The 25,388-nt window shown below is 47.8% G+C and overlaps 1 protein-coding gene across 2 annotated transcripts in view; it reads right to left on the reverse strand.

Moving 5' to 3' along the window:
- The window catches only part of PTK7 (protein tyrosine kinase 7 (inactive)), a 61,141-nt gene that overhangs the window by 33,532 nt on the left and 2,221 nt on the right, over positions 1 to 25,388 (reverse strand). The window contains exon 1 of one of the 2 annotated variants that reach the window (XM_032862128.1): positions 14,489 to 14,629. The exons of the other annotated variant lie outside the window; for it this stretch is intronic. Within the exon in view, the coding sequence (XP_032718019.1) occupies positions 14,489 to 14,570 (82 nt within the window). The 5' untranslated portion in view covers positions 14,571 to 14,629. Of the gene's footprint in view, positions 1 to 14,488; positions 14,630 to 25,388 lie in introns of those variants that run through there. 2 annotated transcript variants of the gene reach the window in all.

The following is a 25,388-nucleotide window of genomic DNA, read 5'->3' on the forward strand; positions in this document are numbered from 1 at the left end:
GGTGTGACAAGGTGAGGGGGAGCCACGGGCAGAGGGGGATGTGGAAGGCAGGCCAGCTGCTGAGTTAAATCAAACCATAGATACTTGCTAGGCTCCTTATAACCTCATTTTCCTGCTTAAAATATAAACTTTCTAACAGGGCAATCATATTCTTTTATTTAACCTCCTAACTGCAAATCACTACTAGTGATTTGCTCCTTTGTTTTTTTAAGGAAAATAACCAAAGAAGAGTCATTTGTTTAAAATCAGCTGTTTAGAGAAAGCATTCTGGCTAAAGATGGCAAAACGAGTATTTCAATCCTCAAATCAATAACAACAGATGAAAAAAATACAAGCGGATGAATAATAGAAACAATTCCTTGTAAGTTATTTTTAAAAGCAGCCAAAACTTGCAACTCATCACCAGATGCCTCAAGCCTAGGGATAACTGACTTTGGGGAGAAAACGTTATAAAACATAAAACACACACGAACAGCTGGGGGAAAAAAAATTTTTTTTAAGCCCCTAAGAGTGGCTGATGCAATAACTGAATTGAATAGTCAAAAAAATGACAAAGACCTAAAGTTTATTTCATGCCTACTCTGTCGATCTTTGAGTCAGGGTCTGGAAGGCACCAAGATCTGGCTTTACTTAAGTCTGGAACTGACTGTCCCCCCATTCCAGGAGGTGCTTCTTACAGACCTCTAAAGTCACGGAGGGAGAGAGGGGGGAGAAGGAGGCGGGGAGAAAGAGGAAGAGAGGGAGGCGGATGGCAGGAAGAGAGGGAAGGGGCGGCGAGCAGACACTGATAGAAAGAGACAGGGAGATGAGATGAAGGGAGCTGGAGGGAAACTGAGACAGATAAAGAGGAGACAGAGGGAGACTAACAACTGACAGACAGAGGGAGATGAGCTGACTTAAAGAGGAAGAGACACAGGCAGAGAGGAGAGGGACCCAGGTCCTGACAGAAGAGAAGGTGAGAGGCAAACAGGTAAAGAGACATGGGCAGAGACACACGGAGAGACAGAGTCATGGAGACCCAGAAAAAGGGGCAAGAAAAACAAAGACTCATAGCAGACGAATTCACACACATGTAGGCATGCATAGGGCTCCTCACACCTGCAGAGCAGGGCCCAGCCCCACACTGACCCCAAGTTGAAGTTCCCCTGGCAGGTCTATCCTTGGGTCTCCAGGTCCTCTCCCCCCACCCAACAGCCTCAGAGACTCTAAACTCAGTCCCCAGCTTGGGCCACAGGGCTACTTACTCTATCACTAGACACCAAAGGTTACAGTTCACCTGTGCACAGGAGACCTGGGGAGGTAGTGAAGCGGGGGGGGCTCTCTAGATACCAGATTCAGGCCATTTATAATGGAGATCCCTCAAATTAGAGGCTCCTGGTAAATAATTCACCAGGAAAAGTACAGTACCTTCCCGGGGCTCATCCATTATTCACCAAGATAAATGTACCATATTGTTATACTTCCTGACTTCTAAAAATGGCCTGAGCCATTAGGCCAGGGGCAAGATGACAGCGGGGCAATTTCCACCACACCCTTCCAGAACCCTTGACCCGGCAGTCCTGGTGCTTCTGGAACTCAGTCTGCGGTTCTTCATACAAGGGCAAACCATTCGACTTCCACAAAGGGCGAACCCAGCTTCCGACCACGAGATCTCAAGAGCAGGCCTCCACACGGCCCTCAAGAGCCTGCTGCCAGGGGCACCTGGATGGCTCAGTCTTTAGGCATCTGCCTTCGGCTCAAGTCATCATCCCAGGATCCTGAGATGGAGGCCCGCATCAGGCTCCCTGCTCAGTGGGGAATCCGCTTCTCCCTCTCCCACTCCCCCTGCTTGTGTTCCCTCTGTCACCGTGTCTCTCTCTGTCAAATAAATAAATAAAATCTTTAAAAAAAAAAAAAAAAAAAAAGAGCCCGCTGCCAGGTCAGAAGGAAGCCCAGAAAGAAACTCCCATGTTCACCAGACCCTGAAGGTTTTGGCGCTCCTCAAAGGGAAAAGGCAATCCCTTTGCTTGTATCAAAGGGTAATTCTGTTCCTAGACGTTCAAAGGGTTTTTGACTTAGGTGGCAGAGGAGTGTCAGCTACCAAGTGCACAAAACCCAGCACCCTAGCCTTGGAGCTGAGCAAATCATTCTCCTGCAGGCCCTCGCATCCCCATTTGTAAGGTCACCAGGCTCCGCTTTAGCACGCAGGGCCCTCACGAGACCGCGGTGCCCTCCGGGAAAGCTGAAGAGCTGCACATCGTTAAGGCAGGATGGAGATGGACAAGAGCCCAGAGTCTGGGTTCAAGAGCTGCGCTTACTCCATTCCCACTCCCCCTCTCACCAAGTGTATGTCCTCGGGCAAGCTGTCTACCCGTGCGGAGCTCCCACTTTTGCACAAAATGGTGCTAATACCGTTATCTGCCTCACGGGCTTGTGAAAAGTAAATTCACATGTTAATAAGTGTAGCATGTTTGGAACAGTGCCTGGCACGTATTCAGTTAAAGACTATGTGAGTCCTTTATCTCCTTATTATGTTCAAGATTTTTTAAAAAATATTTTATTTATTTGATGGGGGGAGAGAGAGAGGAACAATAAAGAACAGAGCAGCAGGCAGAGGGGGAGGGAGAAGCAGACTCCCTGCTGAGCAGGGCGCCCAATGTGGGGCTCGATCCCAGGACCCTAATCATGACCTGAGCCAAAGGCAGATGCTTAATGGCTGAGCCTCCCTGGCGCCCCTCGAGACTTTTTATCTTTTAGGAATTACATGCCAGCACAAACATCCCTCACTTGGCGTAGGCCTTTGCTGGCATCCCTCCCATGTAGACCGATAAGCGGCAAAGTGCCCTGTTTGATCTGTCACTCGCCCAGTTTCTGCCACCTGAGCATGGTGGTTCTCTATGAACAGACCCTGTGAGCCCCCCCATCACAGGACACACACCCGTGGGGCGCCACAGTTTGAGTGGGGGCTGCCCCGTGTGGGTGAAGCCCCACAGCGGAGCTGCCAATCGCTGGTAGCCTGGCATTCCGCTGCACGCTGTCCTAGGGGCCTGTAGGCCGTGCGCAGACGAGAGGTGGCTCAGAGTGTCCTTCACTGGCCACCAAACATGCTCACATTAAGAGGCACCCTCACCATGAACAAGCAAACAGAGCAAGACTGTCAGGGTGAGAAAGGATCCAGACCCTCGTGGGACAAGGCAGGTCTCTGGCCTCAAGGAACACACCTGCTGGCAGGTAAGGCGAGCACCGTCAATGTCTGTGTGCTAACTCCTGGCGGTAACCACTAGGCTGCAGCTTTCTGACCTCGTGAGGCCCTCACAAGAGACGCCTGGAAAATTCTATGCTTTATAAAGGAAAAGACTACATAAAATAGGAGCTGTAAACAACTCCCAAAGGCAAACAATAAATTAGGAAAAGTATTTCCAGCAATGGACAGAAGATGGGCTGCTGGTCTTGGTATATAGATACAAATCAATCATAAAAGTACTAAAATTCTCACAGTAACATGGTCAAAACATATGCAGAGTTCTCAAAGCAAATATTAATATAAGAAAACATTCTAGGAGTGCCTAGGTGGCTCAGGCGGTTAAGGGTCTGATTTCGGCTCGGGTCATGATCTCAGGGTCCTGAGATCGAGCCCGGCATCATCCTCAGGCTTCCTGTTCAGTGTGGAATTTGTTTCTCCCTCTGCCCCATACCCCAGCTCATCCTGTCTCTCTCTCAAATAAATAAAATCTTCAAAAAAAAAAAAAATCCAAAACACTAGGAATCTAAGAAATGCAAATTAGAATAAATTATTCTGCCCATCAAATGAACATCAAGATTTTTAAGATAGCACTCAACACTGGTGAGTATATGGAGAAAATGGTCTTCATGCTTTGCTGATGGGAGTATAAATTATAATAATTCCCTCCTGCAAAGTGGTTCAGAAACTGGACCAATATCTTAAAAAATTCATTCCCTTCCTCATTGGAGAAGTGCCTGATTCCACGTCTGGGGCAGGAAATGCACAAGACAAGCCTGGAACATCATCACATACAAGGGAACGAGCAAAGACCAGTAAGGTCACATCCAATGGTTCCGGGCCAGCTTGAAGAGGCTCCCACAGACCAGAGATGGACTAAGCATCCATAAGCATAAGAACCACGTGGACTTACACATACTGACTAAGTTAAAATCCATGACTTCATAATGATGTTCTTAAAAAGCCCCAAACAGGGCACCTGGCTGGCTCAGTCAGTAGAGCATGCAACTCTTGATCTCAGGGTTTTAAGTTCGAGTCCCATGTTAGAGATTAGGAACTACATGCCAGCACAAACAGTGGTGTAGAGTTTACTTAAAAAAAAAAGTGTAGAGAAAAAAAAAAGTGTAGAGATTGGGTGTAGAGATTACTTTAAAAAAAAAAAAAAAAGAATTTTTTTTTAAAGCCTACTGCCAGGGCGCCTGGGTGGGTCAGTCCATTAAGCTGCTGTCTTCAGGGACATCTGGGTGGCTCAGTGGGTTAAGCCTCTGCCTTCGGCTCAGGTCATGATCTCAGGGTCCTGGGATCAAGCACCACATTGGGCTCTCTGCTCAGCAGGGAGCCTGCTTCCCCCTCTCTCTCTGCCTGCCTCTCTGCCTACTTGTGATCTCTGTGTGTATCAAATAAATAAATAAAATCTTAAAAAAAAAAAAAAAGCTGCTGCCTTCGGCTTGGGTCATGACCCCAGGGTCCTGGGATCGAGTCCCGCATCGGGCTCCCTGCTAAGCGGGAAGCCTCCTTCTCTCTCTCCCATGCCCCCACTTGTGTTCCCTCTCTCACTATGTCTCTCTGTCAAATAAATAAATAAAATCTTAAAAAAAAAAAGTAAAAAGCCTAATGCCTTCCACTGGTCACCCCTGAAGGATGCTAGAAAACCAACCTTTATGTTAAAAATTGGTTAAGCCCCGTAGGGTATGTGCTATGGTGAGTGCTGTGAAGTTTGTAAACGTGGAGATTCACAGACCTGTACCCCTGGGGGAAAAAAAATATATATATATATGTTTATAAAAAATAAAATTATTTAAAAAAAAAAAAAAAATTGGTTAAGCCCCAAGCTTTATATATCCCCTTTCTGAATAGCTATACCTCAGGATAACCAGCCAGCATTTGTCTTTATAGAAGTCTCCAGATGATAAATACCGTATCACCACTTTACAACCCCTAATGAAATCATGGCTCTAGCAATGATTATTGATGGCTGCTAATTCCAGAGACACAACCAGATATTACGTGTCTGCTGAGGGAAGCACACCTGAAAAAAAAAAAATCGACTCGAATCTGGTGAAGCTTGCAGACCCAAGTTTCCTTATTAAAAAGTTTAAGAAACAATCTAGAATGAACTTGGAAAACAAGGAAGACCTTAGGTAACAATGTGCCACTCACTAAAGTAATAACTATAAATGTACCTCCTGAGTCTTCTACCCCTCTCACAAATGGTTATTAAAACCTCATACTGTTAACAAAACATTTCCTGTGCACACCACCTGCCTTCCCCACCAGATTCTAAGCTCCCTGAGCACAAGGGTTGGCCACGCACTTGGCCATCCCCTCCCGTGCAGGGGGCTGCCCGTCCAAGGTGCTCAGAAAACGCCAGCTGATCTATGGTGGTTTGACGGAGCCATATTTAGCTCCATTATCCCTGCGTGGTGTGGAATAAGCAGAGGGTCAAAGCCCAATATGGGATCCTCGTAGGCAATTATGTTAATTATCATTATTAATTCAACAAACATTTATCTAGAGCCTACCATGTGCCAAGTACTCTGCAAGACACTGGGGATGAGAGGGAAAAACACACAATTACTGTCTTTAAGTATCTCAGCTTGGTGGGGGAGTAAGACAAGTAAACATATAATTACAATAATAGCTAACACTTACTGACCGCTTACTATGTGCCAGGCACCGTTCCAAGCATTTTAACCATACTGGCTTGTTAATGCTTACAGCCACCCAGTAAAATGGATACTGCAATCCCCATTGTACAGATAAGGAAACTGAGGCACGGAGAAGTAAACAGCTTGCTCAAGGTCACACGGCTAGGAAGTGGCAAATGCAGGATTCAGATCTCGGGTCATCTGGCTGCAGAGGCCACCGGATCATCACAGAGGGTCGATCACGTTATCACACAAGGCAGGGGGTGGATGCATGAGACAACTCAAAATGGGGGAACAGGGGAGCAGAGAAGAATCCTGGATGAAGGACGAAGGCTCTTCAAGACAAGCTTTTTACAAGGAATGGGGCTTGGCAAATACAAGACTGAAGCACAAAGACAAAGCATGGTCAGAGCACGTCAGGGAATTCGGGGTGCTCAGAGTTTAAGAGGCAATGAGGGGGACCATAGCAAGAGGCCACCAGGCAGGAGTGTGGGAGAAGGAGGCAAAGGAGGAAGGATAGAAATTTACTGTGCTCAGGCTGTACCAACCAAAAAAAAAAAAAAAAAAATCACTGCACCAGTGGGTCCCTGCCTGCGACGAGGTGGCTGTTAGCGCAGAAGGCGGACTGAAGTGGCTCCGTCACACGGAGAGCAGCAGCAGGGGTACCCACAGAAGGCATGATTATGGGATAACGCCTTATCTGTCCTACTCGTTTCCTAGGGCTGCTGCAACATTCCCACAACTGGGTGGCTTAAAACAACGGTTTTTTCTCTCACAGTTTTGGAGGCTGAGGTGTGAACTCAAGGTGTTGGCAAGATTAGTTCCTTCTGGGGTGGCAGGGGCTCAAGTCGGTTGGGCATCTGCCTTAGGCTCAAATCATGATCCCAGGGTCTTGGCATCAAGCCCCAAATCAGGCTCCCTGCTCAGCGGGGAGTCTGCTTCTCCCTCTCCCTCTGCCTGCTGCTCCCCCAGCTTGTGCGTGCGTGCACGCTGTCAAATAAATAAATGAAATCTAAAAAAAAAAAAAAAAAAAAAAAAAAAGACTGGTTCCTTCTGGAGGCTCTAAGGAAAGTCTACCCCATGCCTCCCTCCTAGCTTCTGGTGTTGCCCACAATCCTTGGCTTGGAGATGCCTCACTCCAAGCTCTGCCTCCTTCATGGGGCCATCTTTCCTCCCTGAGTGTCTCTCTCTGGGTCTCCTCTCTCTTTGTAAGGATACCTCTAGTCATAGAGGATTAGAACTTACCTTAATGACATCCCCTCAACTTGATTACATCTGCAAAGTTCCTATTTCCAAGTAAGGTCACATTCGCAGATACTGGAGCTTAGGACTTAGCCATTAACTTTTGGGAGAACACAGTGCAACCCTGAACACCTACTACCCTACAACTTGCTTTTCTCGCTGTACAGTTAATTACAGATATCTTCCCATGTCTGTCCCCATGGTTCTAGCTCACTCACTTCCTGCTGTGTATTATTTCCCTGCGTCAATGACCCATAATCTATTTGTCTAGCATCCTAGAGAAAGACTAGGACAGATAATCATCCCCATTAGGAACACCTGGATGCCTTAATATTTTGCCATTACAAACAATGCTTCAATTAAACCTCTCTGTACAGGCACCCATGCACACTGATAATGAGAGTGCTTCTGCAGGATGACTTCCTAGAAACAGAACCCCCCCTGGACCCAAGAGAATACAAGTTCAAGTTTTTGATAAATGACTAATGGCTCTAAAGTTTGTGCCAACTTGTGCATCCTTACCATACCGACCCTTACTGAAATAATGCTTTGTTGCAATTTACAATTCATTCAACACATTTAGTTTCTCCTTAACAAGATAAAGCAATCTTTCACGTATGCATCAGTTAGCTGAATTTCTTATTGTCTGTTTTTTAAAATTTTTATTTAAATTCTTGTTAGTTAATATGTAGTGCAATATGGGTCTCAGGAGGGGCACCTGGGTGGCTCAGTGGGTTAAAGCCTCTTCCTTCGGCTCAGGTCATGATCCCAGGGTCCTGGGATCGAGCCCCGCATCGGGCTCTCTGCTCAGCAGGGAGCCTGTTTCCTCCTCTCTCTCTCTCTCTCTCTCTCTCTCTGCCTACCTGTGATCTCTATCTGTCAAATAAACAAATAAAATCTTAAAAAAAAAAGGGTCTCAGGAGTAGAATTTAGTGATTCATCACTTATATAGAACATCATAACAACAGTGCTCATCATAACAAGTGTCCACCACCCATCAAGCCCATCCCCCACCCACCTCCCTCCGTCAACCCTTATTGTCCATTTCCTATTCAACTTTGTTGTCTACTTTTTTAAATTTTATTTTATTTTTAAGATTTTATTTATTTATTTGAAGAAAGGGAGAGAGCACAAGTAGGGGGAGTGGTAGGGAGAGGGAGAGGGAGAAGCAGACTCCCTGCTGAGCAGAAAGCCAGATGTGAGGCTCCATCCCAGGACCCCAAGATCATGACCTGAGCCAAAGGCAGATACTTAACTGACTGAGCCACCCAGGTGCCCCTATTTTTTTTTTTTTTTAGATTTTTTTTTTTTAACTTTTAAGTAACCTCTACACCCAGTGTGGGGCTTAAACTCACAACCCTGAGGTCAAGAGTTACACGCTCTACCAACTGAGCCAGCCTGGTGCCCCATGTCTTTTTTCTTTATTAGCTTGTAATTAATAAGATCAAGACTATAAGGCCTCTTCTGCATTACATGTTATACTTCTCCCTCCTGAGAATGGTCATTAAGTCACTGAATGCCTCCCACGTGTCAGGCCTTCCTCTAAGTGCTGGGGATACGGTAATGAACAAAGCATTAGAGGTTCTTGTTCTCAATTGTTACACTTCTCATAAGAAAAGGTATTTGCACATGATTTGGGCTGGGAAATAGACAGGAAGTGAATTTTCACCCCTGGGTACAGAGTTCCTTTGATCCATTTAAACACTATCCTGTTTCATCCGCTTGAGAGCCTTCTGGACAGAAATCTACCCCTGCTCTCCAGGGGTCCTAGAAGGATCCACCAAGGAGCAGGGCAGATAGTGGAAGCAAGAATAGCTAAGGGATAGCTTTGCCCCCTCCCTGGAAGAAGAGCCACACTGCCAGGTGCCCACGCATCCCCCCCCAAGGCATCTAGGGATAGGGCCTTTAAGCCCCAGTGAGTTCTGAGAGCAAAGGGAGGAGTCTGAAGAAGGAATAACTCCTCTCCATCACAGCAGAGAGGGTGCCAATGGATCCCCATTCCTATGAACCCCAAGGAGGGATGATGTCGAATTGGGCTCTGACCCTTCCTCCCCAATCCACTTACGGGATCCACCCCCTTGCATAGGTAGCCTACACGTACACAAACACACCCATATTCAGGGATGAATCACACAAGCTTATCCTCTTCAGATTTAAACCTTGTTCTTCAACCTAGTCTTCATCAATAATAAAGATGATACACTGATGTCCATCTGTCCAATTCCTGTATCTATCTTTCCTTCCTCACCCCTGCCTTCCACTGCTTCCAAATTCAGAGAGGAGAAGGATGATATTTAGTGACTCCTGCAACATAGTTTCCATAACTGCTTGATGCCTGAGTATTTTGATCTTTGATTTTGTGAATGTGATAAATGTTTTCTTTGTATTTTCTGAAAGGTTATTTACTGATAAGTAGCAAACCAGGATTTTGTGTAGTTTTGTATTTGGCCAAAGGAGTCAACTATCTCACTGACTCTAGTGGTTTTCAGTTGCTAGTTGAGTTTCACATGTAAAAATCAGGAAGCCTGACTGGCTTAGTGGGTACAGCATGTGACTCTTGGGTCTCTGGGTTATGTCTGAGCCCCATGTTGGGTACAGAGCCTACTTAAAAAAAAAAAAAAAAAAGGATGCCATCTACAAAAAACACTAACTTTATTTTTACTTTCATCTTTCTTACAATATTATTTCAACTAGAATTTCCAGGAGAATGTTAAAATAGTAGTGATATTATGTTAGTGTAATAATACCTTCTTTATTTTAATGAGAATAGCATTCTAGTTTCTTTTCTTTTTTTTAGATTTATTTATTTACTTGAGAGCGAGGGAGCAAGAGTGCAGGGGGAGAATTAGAAAGGGAGGGAGAGAGAGGATCTCAAGCAGACTCCCCACTGAGCGAGGAAACCCACATGGGCCTCAATCCCACTTCTCTGAGATCATAACCTGAGCCAAAATCAAGAGTTGGATGCTCAACTGACTGAGCCACCCAGGTGCCCCTATAATTTCGTTTTTAAGTATAAGGTGGGCTGTGGTTTAAAAAAAAAATTTTTTTTGGTAAGATTTTATTTACTTGACAGACAGAGAGCACAAGCAGGCAGAGAGGCCAGCAGGCTCCCCGCCAAAGCAGAGAGCCAGATGCGGGACTCCATCCCAGAACCCTGGGATCACGACCTAAGCTGAAGGTAGCGGCTCAACCCACCGAGCCACCCAGACGCCCCGGTTTAAAATTTTTTCTTTAAAAAAAAAAAAAAAATCAAGCATGGATGTTCATTTGACACAGTGACTATGTCTTCCTATACTAATGAATTCTATTTGATTAAACTACCTGTGCATCTTTGGAATAAATCCTTTAGTTGTTTATGGTATATTACCCTTTAACATATTATTAGATGGAACTTGACAGTATTTTACATTAGACTTTGACACCACTCTCTCTCTAAGCAGTGTGCTTCTCTCTTCTGCACTGTCAGTCAGCATTCGGAAACAAGGCTGTAGCAACGTTGTGACAGGTGTTAGGGTGGCCATCCATCTGTTCTTGGGCTCTGAGACAGTCTTTTTGCATCAGAAAGCTCTATTTCCTCAGCATTTTGAAGTTTCCTGTCAATGCCTTCAGACGTAACAGCTCTGGGTTTTATTTAGTTGTTTTTACTTTCTTCCAATTGTTTCCAATAGACACTGGTCACTCAGTCATTCTAATGGTTCCTGAAGAAACTTCGGTAATTTATGTTTTCCTTGCATAGACTGCTTAGCATGGCACTGAACACGGTAAACTGTGATAAACTTTTTAAATCTTTCTATTGCAATAACAGCTCTGATTTATTAGTAGGTATTTCTGAATGCCCTCCTCATTGAACAGTGAGCTCTGTCTCACTCCCTGCTACATGTCCCCAGTATCTCTCAGGTGCCCCGTATGTGCTCAAAAAATTGTGGTAAAGCCAAGAATGAGGTTAAAGCCTCTTTTTCTCAGATGCCTGGGTGGTTCAGTCAGTTAAATGACAGCCTTTTGCTCAGGTCGTGATCCCAGGGTCCTGGGACTGAGCCCCAAATCAGGGTCCTGCTCTGCGGGGGAGCCTGCTTCTCCCTCTCCCTCTGCTTGCTGCTCCCCCTCCTTAGGCTCTGACAAATAAGTAAATAAAATTTAAACAAATAGGGGCTCGCTCCTGGGTGGCTCAGTGGGCTCAGAGGGGAACCTGCTTCCTCTTCTCTCTCTGCCTGCCTCTCTGCCTACTTGCGATCTCTGTCAAATAAACAAATAAAATCTTAAAAAAAGAAATATTTATTTGAGAGAGACAGAGAGAAAGAATGGGGGTGGGGGAGGAGGAGAATCTCCAGCAGACTAACCCCCTGAAGGCAGAGCCCATAGTGGGGCTGGATCTCATGATCCCGAGATCACGACCTAAGCTGAAACCAAGAGTCCGACACGTAACCGACGGAGTCACCCAGTTGCCCCTGTTCATTGCTTTTTAAACTCTTGAATCTATTTCTCTAATTATCACATTTTTTTCATCATTTTTATCTCACTGTACATTTTCCTCTGGATTCGGAGAGCTCTACTACTACATGGCATTGATTAGGTTAATCGTAGAGTCCATTAGGTCCTTAAAAGATTATGCTGGAAACTTACTTCTGCTATTGCATTTGTTTCCTTATACCTATTTGTTACCTCAGCCAGTCCCGTATTTATCTCCTCCCCCTTCTTGGTCAGCTTCCTTTTGATCTCTTGTCTGTTGCTTCTCATCTGATTTTTTTCTTTCCATCTCGGGTTTCATAAAATACGTATCTTCTTGATTTGTTGGTGGGGGGATGGGGGGAGATGCTGCCTTTAAAAAAAGAAAAATCACTTCTTTTTTCCAGCAGTGTTCCAAGGAAGAAATGATAAGAACTGAACTAAGCCACGGGCAATGGGATGGAAAGGAAGGGAGAAGCTAGAAGAGCGATTAAGGGACAGCAATAAATGAAGAAGCAGAAAAAACCAAATCCAGACAACCAGCAGAGCCTACAGGCTTCAAGCATACATCCATGAGGAGTTCTAAGTGTCCCTGGAGCTTACCTGCCAAAAAACAAGGGCAACACCACAACGGCCCCCACCCCTCACTCCACACACACACCTTCCTGCAAAGACCCTCACCAGAGCCTCTGAGCTGGCCATTATCATGTTCATCCTACAGATAAAGAACGGAGTTCAGAAAAGTTAAACTGCTTCCAGAACTAGAATTCTGGTCTGTGGAATCCAGCTTCTGGAGCAACCATGACAACACTGAGGGCAGGGTTACCCAGCCTGTGAGAAGACAGATGACAGGAACTCAAGCCACCCTGCTATGTCCATCATCAAGTTGGTGGCAACAACAAGAATACATCTGACAGAATGGAAAATGAAGAGGAGCAGGTCATTTAAAGCTACATGGTGTAGAACAGAGAACACACATGGCCTCAAAAATGAGGGAATGAGAACCTTGGTGGGCACTGGGCTATCACACTCCCAAGTTTCCCGGAACATCCCTGACAGGTGCTGGCTATCTTGGCGTAATTATTAATAATGTCCCCGTCTGGACGATAAATTCTCTGATCCCCCTAGCAATGCTCCACATGTGAACCATGCTCACCTGTTTTCACATGCTATTCTGTGTGATTTTCCACAGGCCTACTGAATAGCGCTGTTTCAGAAATTTGATGAAAGGGGCACCCGGATGGCTCCCTCGGTTAAGAGGCTGCCTTCGACTCAGGTTATGATCTCAGGGTCTTGGGATCAGTGCAGCATGGGGCTTCCTGGTCAGCGGGAAGTCTGCTTCTCCCTCTGCCCCTCCCCTTGCTCCTGTGTGACCTCTGTCTCAAATAAATAAAATCTTTAAAGGGGCGCCTGGGTGGCTCAGATGGTTAAGCATCTCCTTTCAGCTTGGGTCATGATCTTCAGATCCTGGGATGGCCCCCACTGGGCTCCTTGCTCAGTGGGGAGTCTGCTTCTCCCTCTGCCTCTCCCTCCTACCCCCTCCCACACACACTCTCTCTCTCTCTCAAATGAATAATGAATAATGAATAAAATCTTTAAAAATAAATAAATCTTTTTTAAAAAGAAAAGAAACTTGATGAAAGCTAAAAACTCCCTCTTCAGAAAAATTACTTAAGTGTAGAACGCTGGACACAAGTTTGATTATGTTCATTCCTTTTGGCAGAGCAGCTCCATCTCTGGGAATTTATCCTACATACAGGCAAGCACAAGGGCAAAGGTAGGTACAAGGACATTTCTGATGGCACTGTTTTAAATAGCAAATCCTCAGAAACACCCTAAAATCCATCAGTAGGGAATGAGTCAAATAACCTGGGGGAGGTGGGTGGGGATCTGCCTCTTTTTTTTTTCTAAGATTGTATTTATTTATTTGACAGAGAGGTCACAAGTAGGCAGAGAGGCAGTCAGAGAGAGAGGAGGAAGTAGGCTCCCCACCAACAGAGAGCCCGATGTGGGGCTTGATCCCAGGACCCCAAGATTATGACCTGAGCCAAAGGCAGAGGCTTAACCCACTGAGCCTCCCAAGCACCCCCGCACCAAGTTTCCTCTTAAAATAGGTAGGAGTCTTCCTGCACCTCCTCTGTGGACCCCTGCACTCCCCTGCCCCGTGCCCTGTGCCCCCAACTCAGCAAGGTCCCAGGGGAGGAAGAGACACAAGCTTGCTCACAGGAGGAGGCTAAATAATGAATTGTGTGTGTTTTCTTTGGCCAGGGCAGTCTGGCCAAGCACTGGGGGCTGCTGGGCAAACATTTTTCATATTTTAGTAGCTGGCCTATGCCCAAAACAGTCAGAAGTTAAGTAAGCTTTGAATGAGCTGCGCCTATCCTCTCCCCCGCCCCAAGAATTCTTAATGAGGTTCTAAGGCAGCGGCCTCCAGCAAACCGGTCCTGTTGCCTTAAATATCACTGGCCCTTCACTACTTTTAATGAATGCAAATGATTCAGCAACAAAACACTTAGCCTGGAGTGAAATCCGTCTTTGTGTGGCTGGTTTCACCGGCTTACAGCCCAGCTCAGGCAGGGCCCTACCGGGCAGCGGCCCAGCAAAACCTGAGGTGCCCAGGCTAGCCCAGGCAGACCCCCGCACACCAAGGGCAGCAGGCGCCGAAAAGCAGGAAGTGCTCAGCAGGAGGGAAGACCCCTCCCTCACCGCCCCCCTCCACTCACCACCCCGGCCACCATATGCAGACCCTCACAGCTCCACCTCTTTACAACTCTGGCTGCAGGGCAGAGGAAAGTGTGAGTGGAAAAACAAAAGGTATTTCTTTGATCTAATCAAAGGGGTTGGTCCCGGGCACCTCAAAGGCCTGTCCGGTCACCATACATCCCGCATTCAAGGCCATTACACTCTGACACACCCACCCCCACCGCCTCCTCACCTGATGCCAGGTACCCGAGGAACAGAGAAACCAAGAACCTGAAAAGCTCCCTTGGACCCATGCCCTCCTTCACCAACTTCATGGCAGCAACAAAAACAGAGGGAGTGTAAATAACCCAATTTACACCCTGTTTTCAGAGTTCTCTTTTTGGCCGCAGGAACTGAAAGCAATTTGTCAGGAGTCTAAGAGCAACCTTCCGCTAATTCACTTCCAACATGGGCTCAGGGGGATTTGCCGTTCCCATCGGCCTGATTATATGCCCCATCAACATCTCTCCCTGGGGCTGGGGCAGCAGCCTGGACCAGAGCAAGCAGCTGTTAATGCCACAGCCATCACCCCTGAGGCCAGCAGCTGGCAAGAGACCCCCAGAGGTCCATCCAAGTCCTCTCTAGGTTGTTCTGGTCGTGGATGTAAATAAGGAATAGGGGATGTTAGACCCAAACTGACCAAAATCAGGAGCACTGAGGGCCCACAGGTATCTCTCTGGGTGCCCGAAATATAAAAAGGGCTTCAAAGTCTTTGCTGACCTGGTTTGAAAAGCACCACTCCCTCTTTTCAATCCTCACATGACAGAGAAGCCAGCGAGACCGGCTTCCCCGGAAGAACACTTCACACTGAGTTTTAGAGGGCCTATATTCTCAAAAATGCCCTTTTTGAGGATTTAAATACCACTACATCAAAGGCTTTTAGGAGAAGAGCACTGGAATTTCCTTAACCTCAAAACCATTCTTCCTGATTGTTCAAGACACATCTGCCACAATACCTTATTCTTCTTCAAGACACTGCCAAAGAAGCCAAAGGAAGCCAACGGAAGCAAAAAAGGGCATTCACTTCACACAGGAGCTGCGTCTCCTAGACCCTGGGACTTCTAAGTTCTTGCCTTCCAAAAATGATCCATTAATCAGACCCTTTCCTAGCTGGGCACACCTAGTGAGGGTTAAAATTCTGGACAACAACACAGAAAGAATGTATTTTGAAACCCCTATAAGGTAGAAGTAAACATCTGGAAGGCTTACACAGCAATCCATTTTTAACAAAAGGAAATCAAAGTTTTTCTCTCTACTTTCACTAATGCATATGAAAGAGCTCTTCCTCTGTCTACCATCTAAACCCCAACTCCGCAGTTAATCCATCCTACCATCAGATAAACCAGAACTCAAGCAAATGATGAACTCCCCAGCCTTTGGGCCACTCTAGTCCTGGGGGTGGGGGAGGAAGGTGCTCTTAAGCAAACGCCTAGATAGCACAAAGCAGAATGAATGGCACCAGTTGTCTCCACAAACCTTGGCTCAAACCCACACCACTACACAGCCTGGGAGGGGAAGGAAATGCTACCAGCTCCTGTCTGTCTCCTGCCTGCCCCCACTCATGGATCCATCCTCCAAGTGCCTGGCATTTTCTGGGTCCCCCTTCTTTGGTGCTTCTCTGCATCCTTGCCTTGTTAATTACTCTCTTCTGGTTCTGTCTTGATGTGCCTCCCAGACGATCCATTCCTGGAATGAGTCTCTAGCCTCCCCCAGGAATAGCCCAGCTTTTCAAAGTGGAGACACTACCATTAGAAAGGGATTTTCTTTCCATAATTGTCTGTCTGCCCTCCTAGGGACATCCGCCTCCTTTTCTAGACATCTCTTGCCTTCTGAAGACTTACAGTGCCTCCCCCCACCCTCTCACATACTCAACCTAGCATGATGCCTGGTGCCTTAAGCATCATTTGTTATTTATGTGCCAGACTAAAAAGGAAACAGTTTCTACTGAAAGTTACTGGTGGATGGCAAACAAAAGCAGACCTGTAAATAAATCACCCTCATATGATAACTATCTTTTATGATTCACTCTAGGACAGTCTAAGTCCTTCTCATACACTGAATTTCAAAGGTGTCACCAATTTTAAGATGCACTGTTATCTGTGTTCCGCTAAAAGGAGATGGTCCCGGTTAAACTAAGACACATTAGGACATAATTGATTATGTTACCACCAGGCTTCAAAGGTATGAAACTGGGGGGAAAAAAAGAAGAGCACCTTAGAGATGATGAAAGACAGACAGTACAGTCTCACGGAATCCTTAAAAGCACCCTAATGGAGTTGGTATTATGACCCTCATCTTACAAAAGGGAAACTGAGGCTCTAGGGTCTCTTGGTGAACAAGTTGTGAAACCAGAACTCCATTCCCAAACAGATTTCTTTCTTTCCTTTTTTTTTTTTTTTTAATTTGACAGAGACACAGCAAGAGCAGGAGGAGGCAGGGGGAGTGGGAGAGGGAGAAGCAGGCTCCCCGCTAAGCGGAACTCACTCTCAGGACCCCGGGATCATGACCTGAGCCAAAGGCAGATGCTCAAGGACTGAGCCACCCAGGCGCCCCATCCTAAACAGATTTCTGAATTTCCCTGGCCCAGGCAGGTGGCACCCCCAGGCCTCAGGCAGATCAACCCCAGCTAAGCTGCCCCATCAAAGGCAAATAACCCTTGCTTGGCTGATTGCTAAAATCAGGGTCTTTCTGCAATTGCTCCTTACAGATCTACTTCCAGAAACAACAACAAAAGGAAAACAGGTTTTCCTAGCTCCTTCCTCACAAAACTGGCTGGAAGTGAGGGGGGACCTCGCAGCCAACTTGTTATATATAAAGCACATTTAATGAGCCTTTCAAGCTGCGGGGGTGGGAAAGGCAGGGTTCACTGGAAATCTGATACTTTGGCAGCCAAACGAGAGGGACAAGGCCCTTAGCATCAGCCCCAGGGGGATAAACACCATCTCAAACCTCTTTGTCTGCCAGAAGGAGATACTTCCTGGGGGGGCAGGAGGCGGCAAAGCTTTTTATGACAAAGCCCACCTAACAACCACCCTCTACCAGAGACCTGGCTGGGGTCTTTGTACAACCCACCTATCCATAAACCCTCTGTCCTTTCCCAAACCTGCTGGGGTCCCTCTACCCGCAAATACCTGTGACAGCCATAAACGCCCTTAAACAGCCCCCGTTTACTGCCCAGCCTGCCTGCTGCTAAATGAGGGCATTTGTTTCAAATTTGCAAATACCGAAAGCAGTGGAAACCTAAGTCCACTCCTAAAATGAAATGTTCTGCATTCCTCCCGGCCTGAAGCACCACGGTTCAAAAGCTGCAAGGGGCCCTGGCTGTTTACTCACTGGTGGGGATGTTGGGAGAAGTATTTCCCTGCTCCCGGAGGAGGTTCCTTTGATCTGGGCTGGGTGGGAAGGGGACAGAGAGAGGTGCCACCCAGGCTCAGGCCCGGCTGGCCCACCCTTGCTGGACTCCTTTTTGGATCTGCCCGCAGCAGCCTTGGGGCGCCTGGGAAAGTGAGTCTCACCGTCTCACCGGGAGGCTCAAGGAGAGACACAGCAGGCCAGCTCAGCAGGACCTCTCAGACCAGGTTCAAGAGGCCCTGGAAACAAAGGGAAAGTTAAGAGTTGAAAAAGACACACAAGGCCAGAGAAGCACCCCAGCCCCTTACCCAGAAACGAAGGGGGGCCGACTCGCCACCCCCTTTCCCTGCACCCCACCAACAAACTCAGGACGCTACTTCCAAGCAGGGTGAGATGTTTACTAAATAAAAAGCCCTTTGTTTCAAGGAGTCTTGGGGGGGGGGGGAATGGTGGGAGGTGGTGGTAAAAAGAAGACAGAGATCCTCCTCCAGGCCCCCTGGGGCTGTTCCCGGGCTCAGCCACCCCTCCTCCCCGGGAAGCTCCTCCTGCAGGAGGCCCGGACCCCTGCGGTGGAGGAGGAGCCCGGATCACAGGCCAGATCACAGGCCGACCACAGGCACAAAGCTGCTAGCAAGCTGGGCATTTTTTAAATTGGTCAGTTTAACAACTGGGTAATCTGCTAAATTAACCAAACAGATAGAATGGTTTGGTCTTTGTAGCTGGAGCTATAAGACCAACAACAAATCTTCTCTGCCCGCCCACCCACCCCCCTTTCCCAGGACTGCAAGACAACCATTTTCTTTGTTTGTGATTGGTTTTGTTTTTCGGGTAGCTGGAAATGAACTTGGGATCTCAAACTCGATCCTTGCACATCTCCTCTGTAAGGACCTGCTGACCTGAAGGATCCTTCTCTCTCTCTCTCTCTCTCTCTTTTTTTTTTTTTTCCCCTTTTAAACAGATGAGCTATAAGAGAATCAGAACACCAAAGTATCACTTTGTACCCTTCAGCAATGGGACTCAGGTTCCCAGGCTGGAACCTGAGAGCTTTGGAAGCAGAAGAACAAAACTCAGCAGGACAGCCAAGAGGGGTTAGCAGCTCCCGCCAAAGGGAGATCTAGCCGGCACCCAAACACGGACATGTCCCAGAACATCAGAGGTCACTGTCCGAGCAATTCTGAAACCTCTTGGGAATTAAAAGACTTGCCTCCAAAATCAGAAATGGAAGGGAAACCTATGTCCACCGTGTCCCTACCGGGTGTGGGCACACCCATCACCACAACAGCGGTTAGAGGCAGCACCTCTGTTAACCACAGAAGCGACAACTCTCTTTACCACCTACGTGGTCTCCAGCACAGCATCGCCGGGTGTACACCTCCCTGCAGGCACACGGGTCTGGTATGAGGCAGCACCCCTGCAAGCCAGGGCCTGCAACTGCCCTCGACCTTCCAGAAGCACCAGGTGGGAGAAACCGAGGCCTCGGCTCAAATCGTGTTCTGGACTTCTAGATTACACAGTTTGACCGTGACTCTAAAAACTCTAGGATGGACAGACACCTCTGAACAGGCCACCGAAAACCTTAACCGTGCTGTTTTGTAACGACAAATTCTTAAAAAAGAGGGAGAAAATCTGGCAATCTTGAACACAATGGGGCAAAAGGTCTCTCCATGCGAAGTTACTGAACTGCTCGATCCTTAGGTAGAAAGAGCGAAGGCTCCTCCACCCTCTAACAGGACTGCCCCTAAACCCACACAGTGGTCGCGTCTGCCAAGCCCACTCCCCGGCATGCACCGCACTCCGGGGCCCGTGTGTGTGGCACTTCACAGCCCCTAGACAGACAAGAACACAGAATCAGCTCTCCCACCTACCAGCCCTGCGGTCCTGACAGGATCTTACTCCATACCTCAGGTGCTCTACTTGTCAAATGCCTCCCCTCCCTTCACCTTCCCCCCACCCGGAAACCACCCATCTTCCTCCTGCCTGCCTCTGAGCCACACTATAGGATCAAATGTCAGTGTGAGTGAAAGCGTTCTGTCAACTGCCACTGGGGGTACACTTGTTGGGGTTACAGAGGTGGCCCTCCCAAAGCACCCCCAGCCCCTTCTCCCTGCTTGAAGCCTCTCTTCAGTTGTTCCTGCTTCTGTGCAAAGGAAGAGGTGATCCTCGCCAAAGCACTAATTCCTCGAGTACTTGAGGACTAACCAGGTAAGTTTCTGTCTTCTTTTTTTTTTTTTTTAAGATTTTATTTATTCATTTGTCAGAGGGAGAGCGAGCAGCAGCACAAGCAGGGGGAGCGGCAGAGGGAGAAGCAAACTCCCCACTGAGCCGGGAGCCCTACTCAGGGCTCTATCTCAGGACCCTGGGATATGACCTGAGCCAAAGGCAGATGCTTAGTGACTGAGCCACCCAGGCGCCCCATCTGCCTTTGACTCAGATAAAATCTTCTTTTGGAGAATTGGGTGGCTCAGTCGGTTAAGTGTCTGCCTTTGGCTCAGGTCATGGTCCCAGGGTCCTGGGATCAAGTCCCGAGTAGGGCTCCCTGCTCAGTAAGGAGTTTGTTTCTCCCTCTGCCCCTCCCCCCAGCTTCTGCACTCAAGCTCCCTCATGCTCATTCTACTCTCTCAAATGAATAAATAAAATCTAAAAAACACACACACACAAACTTTTTTCCCCTCACAAGAATTCTCTCCCAAACCTTTCTAGAATTTACTCAAACTTCTCCATTCCCCCTTGCACCTAAGGAATAAAACCCTAATACCAACATCACCAGTTGATCGAGTCTAAACACATCTATGCCCACGCAGTAGACACTCCAGAACAAAATACGGCCCTTAAAGTCCTCTCCCCAAAACTACAGGTGAGGAAAAGGGCCTATAAGATGTGACAGAAACAAAGCCGGAGGTTCTGAATGGCAATACTGGGTCAGTCCCCAAAGGTCACCACATTCAAGGTCTTCCAAGGTCTTGAGTCCTCAGGTTGAGGCCCAAGTGGCAGGTGGGACTTGTCCAATGTCATATGAGCAGTCTGGGGCAAATAGGGGAGCAGGGCCCGTGCCTCCCTCCCAGTGCCTCCAGACGAGGGACACACCCCCCCAGGGTACCCAGAACTAGAGCCCACCAAAACCCATCTTTGCTACTGAAGAGACTCTACCATCACTGCAGCATTTTCTCTAAAACAGGAAAGCCTACACACTTTACCTGGGGACACTGGAGGGCCCAGGTGTCCAGGGAGAGAGGCAAGCCTGGTACTTCTTAATGAGATGTGGAAGAAACTCTGAGCAGCCCCACTTCCCTGAAGTCTCAGCCAGGCTTCCTTATTAATTATTACTAATGCTTTAGAAGCCTGCATGTGCAAGGCAGTAAAATCCTCCGGTGGGGGGAGGAGCCCAGAAACAGACCAAGATCCCAGCAGCTACAGACATATATGAAAAGCAGGTACAGCACTGGGGCCTCAGCCTCTCGGGTTTCTCCTACAGTATGGGATGAACAGCAATGCTCCAGGCCACCACCACAGGAGGCAGGTGAATAGTAGAGAAAATTACTCATCTAAAACATAATATTAGAGTTCACCAAAATCATCTTGGCCCATCAGCTGAGAAGCAAAGAGCCACTCATTCCAATGGGATGGCCACATATGATTGTATAGGTTGTGCACTACTCAAGATACCCAGCCAAGGTGTTAATACTGAAATACTGCCCTGTGTCCTGATGCAGGGTTGCATTCACTTGGAGGAAGGGCACCCATTTCTAATCTGCACAAAGGTACTCTATGAGCTAGCTGCTGGGACACCTCAGCCACCCCCCAAACAGACCCATCATTCTCCTCACTGCCTCACCAACGGCACCCCAGAAGGGGCAAAAAGAAGCCAGTGTATCTCCCGGAGCGGAGGCAATGCATGCTACTGTCCATTCAGGCCTTCTTAACCACCCAGGGAGAGAGCCATCCATCCCTGACCATGCCACACCTCAGGAACCTCCCTACAGTATTGACAGAAGGTCGCATAAACTACCCAGAGTGACCGGGGAAACTCCACAGCCATCCCATGATCACAGAATCTCCTCCCCTGGATATTCTAAGTCAGTCAAGGCTGCACAAAACACAGCTTACCACCCACTCCCTAGAAGAACATCGGCACGCCCATGGAGACGGTGGCCCCGAACCAGCAGTGATCACTCTGGGAGAATCTGCTAGGACAGAAGGAGAAGAGTTCTCACCAGGAAATGCAAAGAGCTTGTGCCCACCTTTCCGAGATTCTGCTGGAATACTGAGACCCATTTAGAACATCTGTGCTCTCAAATGAGGAAACCATTTCTAAAGCTGCCAGTCCAAAATAACTCTGGCAAGCTCTTACAAACCATTCTAGAGATTGGGAACTGGAAAGAAAGGCTGATGTCCTAAAAGGAGACAAAGGGTCCGGGTAGCCTCTGGCCAGAGAGGCTACACCCCCGGGTCAACCTTCTCCAGGGGGAACACGACCTTGAACTTTCTGGAGGTGGACAAGGGAGTGATCAGCGGCACTTGTACCTTGCAGATGAGGAAACTGAGGTTCAAAAGGTTAACTAACCAGCTCAGGGTCATAAGGCCAAGCAGCAAATAAGCCAGGTCCAGGATACAGAAAAGCAGGTGTCACGGGACCACAAATGTCTTCTCCTCCTCTATCATGCACTGGTGGGCGTGATGTTAGACAAGAGCCAGCCAGGTTTTCAGACTCCTGGTCCAACGCCTTTATATCATTCTGATCCATCACCACAGCCTACCTCTATGAGCAATTCAATTCTCTCTTCCCTCTGAAGCCCTTCCCCTCCCTGTTTGCTCCTGTGTCATGGACTTACTGTCCTACACATTCCAGAATGGTTTATTTAGCATTTTACCAAGTGGCGTCTTTTACTACACTTCATGTGATTCCCATCTCTGTCGTGTCTCCTTCCTGCCTCCTGCCCCAACTGAGACACTTCCCCCACAGACGACCCTTGAGGATGCTTTGGACTGATCCCTTCCTAAGCCCCTCCAGACCAACACCAACCTTTCTCAACACCACACCTCCACTTTAATGGACACAGCTCTTATGGAAACCCACTGGTTCTCAAACCTGAACATCAGTAAGAATCTCCCGGGAAGCAATTTTGTTTTGTTCTACTTTTCCTGGGAAACAATTTTAAAACTCAGTTTCCTTCTGAGCTTGAACTGCGACGGGAGTGACTATTCAAAATCTGAGATAGAATCTAACAAACGAGAAAGTGAAATACCTTTTCTGCCTCCTTCCCTGAGGATTCTGATGGGCAGGTCTGCAGCCAGGCCCAGACAACTCCAATTTTAAATAGGTCCTCTGGTTACCAGCCTTTCCACAGTATTACCTGATGGTCTTTGGACCACAGATCCACATCCTCCTAACACGTGACTCACAATCTCTACCCCACAACTCAGGACCTCATTCTTAGAAATTAAAGACCCATCCAAACCAGCAAATGCATATCCTTGCTCATCAGGGTCTAAGCTTCTGGCAGGAGCTTGGGATTGGCAGGACACCCAGTCAACTGTGTTCCACTCACCTGTGTATCCTTTCCCCGGAGTCTGGTGACCCCAACCTCAGCCGCAAGAGGGGAAAGGCGCCTGCGTGTGTCTGGCCTTCCAACAAAGCTTCCTCCCTGCCCCACTGCTACTTGAGCAGCTTTACTGGGAGGGAAACGGCCTAAACACAGAGAAGAGGATGGAAAAAATGACATACTACAGAGGGCTTCCTCAAACCACGGATTAGCTGTAGCCGCTCCCATGCCAGCTCCCCACGAAGCGCCAGGGGCTCGGCAGGGCCCGGTGTGCACTCCGTGGTGAGCTCGGAGAACCCCAAGACGGCACTCTCAGCTGGCCACAATGGCAAAAACTTCCGCAGCAGCGTCAAGGACTAGAGGACCAGGCGAGGGGGGGGGGTGGTTGGCGCAGAGCAGGAATCCAGGAGGGAGGCAGGCAGGGAACTAGAAGGCAAGGTGAGCTCCAGCAAGCGTGGCCCTGAGCCTGTAACCCCACTGTGTGTCTCTGCCAAGGGCAGCACCAGGGGCACATGCTACTGAGGTTAGGGAGAGGCTCAGGGAACAGACCTAGGGCACCCAGCCATGCTCAATGACCCTTTCTTCCATCAAGAAAACACCAAAGACTGAATCCCTGGCCCCAAACTGCTCTTGGCTCAAATATTAGAGTCTGAACCAGCCAACATCCATCTCAGCTGAGTCTCACAGAAGCTCCTCCGGCTTAAATGCAAACTCACACACACACACCCTCGCTCCGAAATATAAAGTCTTCCAAAGATTTAACAACAGTACAGCCACTGGAGCCCAGCAGAGACATTATGAGTCAAATGTATTCCTGAAAAGTCCTCTGCTGACCAAATTTCTGCCTCACAAATCCAATTTCTCCACTGCCCTTCATTATAAAACGAGCATAGGCACCTCGAGGAAAACCAGAGGCTCCAAGAGGAAGTGAACAAGTCACCAAACGCTACGTACCTTCTACAGTCCCACGTTTAATGGACAAGTTTCCTGACAAAATCTAAATCAAGTTCAACCCAAAGGGAGGTGATTTTTTTTTTTTGACACGGTGAGGCAATTTTTACATGCAGACATCACACGAAAGAGTGCATACATGGATTAAAAGTTAGTTAAGGTAAATCTTCAAATACTGGGCAAGATCTAGGGCCCCTAATTTGAAAGCTCTACCCCTCAAGTTTCTGTATAAGAGACCAGGATTTCGGGCACCTGGGTGACTCAGGCAACACTCCAGGACTGGCTGGAGAGGAAAGAAAGGGCTGAGAAACCACGCCTATCTCAGGGGATGGTAAATTGACTCGTTGGGTAGCAATGGAAGGCTCCAGTAGGTGGAAAATGTTTCCTGTTGGAGGTGACTGTAAGGCTGGGAACATATGTGGGAAGCCTATCCCAGGAGATGGAAGAACAAGAAAAGGGCCCTGTATAGACTTTATTACATTTAATCCTTTGCACAACTCTGGGAAGTCTCTTCACAGAGGAGGCAAACTTCACAGAAGAGGTCAAGAAATTTGCCCAGGGCCACGGGGTCTGTCAAAGTTTGAGTTGCTCTTCTCCACAGCCTGAGCTCTTTCCACCACTCAGCCCTGCTCTGAACGCCAGGAGTGTGACTGGATCCTTCAGCAAGCCAAGTACAGAGATTACCCGATTACCCATGCCCTCCCTCGCAGCAACGACTGAGGAAACCCATCACTGATAAAAAGCAACTCCCAGGTCTGCATGACAGGCTGCAGAGCCTTGAGGAATCTGCAAGACAGCCTAGGTCTTACTGTGACAACTCAATCTCCCCAAAGACACAAGAGCCTGGAAGGAAGAACCCAGAGAGGGGGGATGGGAAGAGGAATGGGTAGTGACCACAACCGACCATGCAAACAGCTGGGGCTAAGAATCCCAGATTTCCAAAGTCAAGCCCTCTCCTTCCGCCTCCACTGTATTTATGTCAACAGGAATCTCAAAGTTTGGAAAGCTATTCAGCCATTTACAGCATAATTATCCAAACTTCAAAATGGTCTAATCCACAAACCAAGCTAGCCTCGGTCCCTCACTCTGGCCTTATTAACAGCAGGGTCTCACTAAAACTCCAGTTAATTACGCAGTTAAACAATGAGATGGAAAAATCTACTGTAATCTATTAAAAAATCGTTGCCCCCTGAAGTCATGCCGTCCAGGGGTGCAATGAGTCCCGGATTTCACCAGAAGACAGCAGGCACC

Source organism: Lontra canadensis, unplaced genomic scaffold (assembly GCF_010015895.1).
Source record: "Lontra canadensis isolate GAN:19392208 unplaced genomic scaffold, GSC_riverotter_1.0 scaffold23, whole genome shotgun sequence".
Classification (NCBI taxonomy): Eukaryota; Metazoa; Chordata; class Mammalia; order Carnivora; family Mustelidae; genus Lontra; species Lontra canadensis.